The sequence below is a fragment of the Rhipicephalus sanguineus genome, chromosome 4, assembly GCF_013339695.2.
Source record: "Rhipicephalus sanguineus isolate Rsan-2018 chromosome 4, BIME_Rsan_1.4, whole genome shotgun sequence".
NCBI classification, from domain to species: Eukaryota; Metazoa; Arthropoda; class Arachnida; order Ixodida; family Ixodidae; genus Rhipicephalus; species Rhipicephalus sanguineus.
Genome location: NC_051179.1, coordinates 208,661,115 through 208,667,114, shown reverse-complemented (window position 1 = coordinate 208,667,114; position 6,000 = coordinate 208,661,115). Strand labels below are relative to the sequence as shown.

Below are 6,000 nucleotides of genomic sequence, written 5' to 3'. Positions count from 1 at the left end.
AGTTGCTGTCCCCACGTGATTTACGCCTACGCCAGGCTGTGCTGACACATCACTGTGACAATGTCGTTTTGATATCGAAACCTAAAGTGGATTTTGCGGTATGGTGTGGCATGAAAACCTTTATTGAGGTCCTGCAGAGCGTGTCTCAACATGTAGCGGGCCGCACCCACGTAGGGACCGGAAGGCAAAACCTTTCGGCCGCATCGTGGGCCTGCTGGACAGCCTAGAGTTAGTCGACCAGGTACAGGGTAGCGGCATTAAATATCTATTTGGTGTGTTCCGAGGCATCGAAAACTCGTTTTGGTGTTCTCGAACCCAGTGTGATTATTAGAGCAACAATACATTTTTTTTTTCATCTGTGTCAGTACTCCTTGAGCAAACTGCAGCACTGCTTCACTATATATAGGTGGTGATTTTTCGAATTATACAGGTTAGTGAACTTTGACGACATAACCTTATTTTCACAAATGCGTAACTAATTCTTATAAAAGACCATCCTAAGCGCTGTCAGCATGAAACCAATGCAGCCAAGCAGTGATGGCTTGACAGGTAAAAAATGGTCATCCGGTACATGCAAAGATACATGCTCGCTCGGTCCGCCTGCAAGGGTTGCGTTGTCTCGTTCAACCATCTTCACAGCTGCATCTAAGCGCGCTCACGTCGCTCTCGGTGAATTTATCTTCTGGCTCTACTCGCTGGAATCGTGTACATGTACACGGAAAGAATGAAGCACTTTATTTCATGTTTATTATGCATCCTTGAAGCAAGGAAACGTTCAAGTCTTCACTCTTCAGGTAACGCTGAAGTCCGGCAAGTGCCGCACAATAGAATGCAAACATATGCGCGAAACCTTCGCTTTATCTCAAATAACCTATTGGTCTACTCTGTCGCGTATACACGGGTATAGCAATGAATACATATTTTTATGGTGGTCTTTTCGATGGACACACTTTACTGTGACAAAGTGAAAAAGTGGCATTTCATGCTAACAAAACCGCTGTAGCACCCGCCTAAATTCCAAGGCATCCGATGCATCAAAAACAGCGGTGGGCCGGCAGGGTTAGTACATGATGCAATTAATCTTTGGCACAGCCTCTCAATAACTGAAGGCCAAAAAAAGCATTAAGCTACTCTATTAGTGCACCCAACGTTTGTAATCTTCGCCCACTGCCTGTTTTCATCTTCACAACTATGCAAGGCGTCGCAGTGTGAAACTACATTCAAACGAGTCGAAACGCATGTCGGAAAAGTACGCCACAAAAAGAAAGCAAGACTCTCGATCGATCTTTGAGCGGGCTGCCATGTTGTGGGACGGCCTTGTCGGCATAATTTTTCGTACGAAACAAGGTCAGAGTTTGGATCCGTCCATCACGCAGGTGCAACGAAAACAATTTCGCCCACGCATGCCTGCTATGAGCTCAAGCGCCAAGTTGATTTACGTTCGCACCGGGTGCTTGTGCAAGATTATGCGCGCGCAAGCTTATTTCGATGGAGGTAACGTAGGTGCAAACGAATGGGTGTTGGTGAGAAAAAATAAATGCGTGTGTGGCTCGCAACGCGCACGTATTGTTCACTTTCACTCGGAAAACGATACCTTAGAGCTGGCTCTTTTTCTTCCCACCGTCTTCGTGAGAGCCACACAGCGTGCCGTTCTCCAATGTCCACGTGTGCTTAGATGTTGCCCACAGTCTGATGTGAACGAAGATCCAAATGATGGCACCCAGGGTCACTGTTGAGCCGCACAGGCGGAACAAGTTGTCGTAAGATCCCACCTTGTCCCGGAAGTAGCCTGCGTGAGATTGTAAGGAAGTAATGAAGCAGACGTTTGAGACCCCCCTCGATAATTGTGGCAAAGTGAATAATTTGGCAGCATGGCTTCTAGGTAATTAGCTTGCAGCTTTCTTACTGACGCACATGCGCACACGATAGTTAGACCAACAAGAAGCGTAAGGAAATCGTGATCGAGCGTGTTGCTGTTTCGACAATACCCCGGTCGACCACTTTAACGGGCTTCGTACAGCTCTGGAGAAGCCTAACCTGCTTTCGGATAGCCGTGAACCCCTGAAAGGAAAATGATGCTTCAACGAGCTAACTACTTCGGAATTACGCACGGACCAGCTCCCGGCACTCCCCACGACAGTTTCATCTTGTCAAAAATAATACCTGTGCTCGGTGCTTTCTTGGAATAGAGATATTGAAAGTTATGACAAAAAACTAAGCCCAAGGTAATGCATCAAACTGCAGAGTGTTCAGGTGAAGAAAAGTTTTATTTGTAGGGGTGAGAGTGTTTACAGTCTACCCGTTTTCTAAACCTTATTTTGTTGCACACACTACCAAGCATACAAGGAAACGTTCATTATCACTGGCGTAGCTTTTGGGGGGATGGGGTGGGAGGGGTTCAAGCCTCTCCTAAATTTCTGTTTCGCATACGCGCACACATACAAACGCACGCACGAACATAAAGTGTGGTTGAACTCCCCGTCCCCTGAAAAAATTCCTGGTTAAACTACTGTTCATAATGGTAAGTGCCGGGATTTTACTGTATGACATACTGCCGCTAGAAAAAAAACACACACAGAAGAGAGACACGAACAGGACGAGCATAGGCCGGGATTTTACGCGTCAAAAGCACGATGTAATTGGAAGGCACGCCGCATTAGACGGTTTCGGAAATTGCGACCTACTTTGGGTTCATTAACGTGCACCCATACCTGAGTACAAGAGCCGCTAGCATTTCGCCCCCATCGAAACGCGACAGCCGCGGCCGGGGGCGAACCCGTACCTTTCTTGTCAGTAGCCGCGCGCCGTAACCGCTATACCAGCTGCGGCGCCTTCAAAGAAGCGTTGTTGCCAAGCACACACGGCTGAATAGGTGCAAGTAAACCGGGAAGAACTTATGTACATTGAACCGTATGTGTACCTTAATTAACATTCTTGTTACCTGTTTTTTTTTTTCGTGCCTCGCGAGTTACGGTTTGCGCAGGTTCCATTTGAGCCCTACACTATAAGATGTTCGATATACTGCATATATTACGGGGCTGGGTACTCATTATCTTTGTTATGACGTCTGACCTACATTATTTGATGTTATGCTAGATGAATTGCCAGCGTGTGACATTTTCGTAGTTTTAAACGCTTAGACCAATGCTTAACGTCACATGAGATTAGAGAAACTGCTAATTGTTTGTGCTGCCTACGAATTAACTGTATATTTTGAATTCTACCAGAAACTTCTTACATTCTCAAGAGCGGATAGCATGCATGCCATCATACGCTGGCGACAATACCTACCTATGACGAGTGGCTTTGCTAGTGACGTCATGCCTGCTGACGCGGACACCATGCCGTACGCCATAGACACTCGTTCGATGCCCACGTACTCCGCACACAGCACAGAGAATAACACAACAGTTGTGCCGATACAGAAGGCAATAGCTGTTGCCATTGCAAACACCACCGCGTAGCTCTCTGCTAGCGGAAGCATGAGGTAGAGGGAGCCCATCCACGCGAAGCTGATGGTCATCAGGGCTTGGCGAGTGAAGTATCCTCTGTCAGCCAGCGCCGGAAGCGTCAGCCGACCAACGAGGTCGGCCACTGAACTGGTAGAGAGCACGGTCACCGCGTGGGATACACTTATTCCACGGTCAATAGCGAAGTCCACAAGTAGCGAGATATAGCACTCGAAGGCGAAGCTGAAAGCAATGTAAGAGTACACCACCACGTAAAACATGGGACACGAGAACACGGTAAGCCCGTGACGAAATGATCCTGGCACTACCTCTCGTTTGTTCACATTGGTCTCGCCGTCTGCTGAGCCATTTGGAATCGCTATGCGGCAGCCATTTGCGGTGTGGCCAGTAGTATCGGCCTTGCGGCGCAGCTTCTCCTCTTGGGCCTGCTGCTCCTTCTGCTCCTTCAGCTTCTTCTTCAGCCACGAAGGCTGACGCAGAAACAAGCTGAAAGCCACAGCATTGAGACAAAGAGCACCGAAGAGCAGCAGGGCACTTTTGAAGCCGTAGTGACTGGTAGTGAGCTCGAGGAACTTTGGAAAGATGAATGTGCCCATGGTAGCACCGGCGAAATTGATACCCATGGCAAGGCCCTTGTATCGGATGAAGTGCTCGTTGATGACAGTCGGAATAACGACAAACAGCATACCGCTGCCGATTGCTGCAAGAAAAGAAGTTATGAGGGTCTTCGTACTCTGGGAAGTCACAAATATGAGCCAATTGGTGTGCGCAACAAAATATATTCACAACAAATCTCTCACAAAGCCCTATAAACACACAAACCGCCTCTGGTAGGCTGGAGCGGGTTACACGCACTATAGTCCCTGGAATATGCTTGTACTGGTCGTTACGTATCAGACACCGCATCCGCCCAATTAGTCGTGATGTGCGTTGTCATTGCTCCAAATCGAAATGTACCTGACAACTTTACGTCTCTCTAATATTTCCCAGCAGCTCCGTACCTGTCAACGTCCCGTCACTTCTGTGAATTAGCGAATGCACCCTCGTAATCGTACACTGTCGTGCATCGCAGGTAGCAGATCAAACAAGACGAAAACTAAATACGGATACCTCATAATATGACGGTCAACTGAAATAAAAACAACACTTTAACTCGACGAGCGACTGATGACCACTCATTTTGCTCAAACTCGCGCAATAACAATCCTGCCGTTTCCGATTACATCACCACTTGCATCCACAATTGTTCGTTCGTAAAAATCGTCAACGCAGATGCAATTGGACAAGTCTCAAAGTCACAATTGTGATGCTAATGCGATAACAAGAGTCGTGGAGTTTTGAGCGCCAAACTCGCGATGCCATTGTGAGGCACGTTGTATTGTGGGACGCCAGATTTATGCGACCACATGGCATTATTTAGGTGCATGTTAATCTGTATACACGGGTGTCGTTTCATGTAGCCACCATCGAAATGTGGATGCCATGGCCGGGAATGAAATGCGTCGTTGAATGTATCAGCGCAACACCTTACCTGGTAAGCTACCAGGACGGGCACTTCTGACGTTGAATGTGTAGAATAGTGACATTACTGAAGGAAGTCCAGCTGCGTATTGGTCAGTATCGCACTCTCTATGCCAACAGCGGATTACTTCCATTTTGTGCTTTGTAGTTCAATGCAACTTCGTCTGCGCCCCCACCTGCCATGGTGGTCCAGTGGTTATGGTGCTCGACTGCTGACCCGAAGGACGTACGATCCAATCCCGGCCGCGGCGGCCGTATTTTCGACGGAGGTGAAAATGCCTGAGGCCCGTGTACTTAGATTTAAGTCCACATTAAAGAACCCCGGATGGTCTAAATTTCCGGAGCCCTCCACTACGGCGTCCCTCATAATCATATCGTGGTTTGGGACGCTAAGCCTCAAGAACTATTATAACATTCTGTGCCCCAAACCAAATGCAATGGTCACGCGCTTCCATTGTGAATACAACGCGCGAATTTTGAGATATATCGTTTGTCGCCATTCCGTGATAAGTCTCCATTGAAGAAGAGTTTGCTAAGGGTTTGCATTACTGCGGACTAATGTGCGTTACTGAAAGCAAAACAATTAGCTGGCAAGTTTATACTGTCGAAAAGCAAATTTGTCGGCATAATATACAGACAAGTGGCTTGAAGAGGCAAAGCAGCCACTATTTTGAAAGGACATTCTTGCGCAAAGTTTGCGAACTGATAGTGTCGCGTAGTCATATCTAGACTTTATGAACGCTTATCAACCTGCGCGATTGGTTGAGACGAAGCACACAGGATACATCCTATGTTTGACTGTTTTGATGCAAATATTATTTTATTAGGGATAACTATAAAAAAGAAAGCTTGTATCATATCCAGCTTTTGTGGACACATCACAGCCAGCGCCCCTGGCGGCCCCCGCGCGAAGCTAGCGCGTTTTCAATGGAACTGGCGAGTTTTTCCCGAATAAATAAGTGTAGAGGGTGAATGTAGAAAAACGCAGACCACAGAGCGCTTCTAGGAA

General features: G+C 47.3%; 1 protein-coding gene across 2 annotated transcripts in view; it reads right to left on the bottom strand.

Annotated features, from left to right (window-relative positions):
* Positions 1-615: 615 nt before the first annotated feature.
* LOC119391066 (monocarboxylate transporter 9) overlaps positions 616-6,000 on the bottom strand; it is a 78,448-nt gene continuing 73,063 nt past the window's right edge. For both annotated transcript variants that reach the window (XM_037658751.2, XM_037658750.2), the window contains exons 5-6: positions 3,292-4,170; positions 616-1,789 (exon numbers count right to left, since the gene is read on the bottom strand). In XM_037658751.2, coding sequence (XP_037514679.1) covers positions 1,596-1,789; positions 3,292-4,170 — 1,073 coding nt within the window. In that variant the 3' untranslated portion in view covers positions 616-1,595. The remainder of the gene's footprint in view (positions 1,790-3,291; positions 4,171-6,000) is intronic.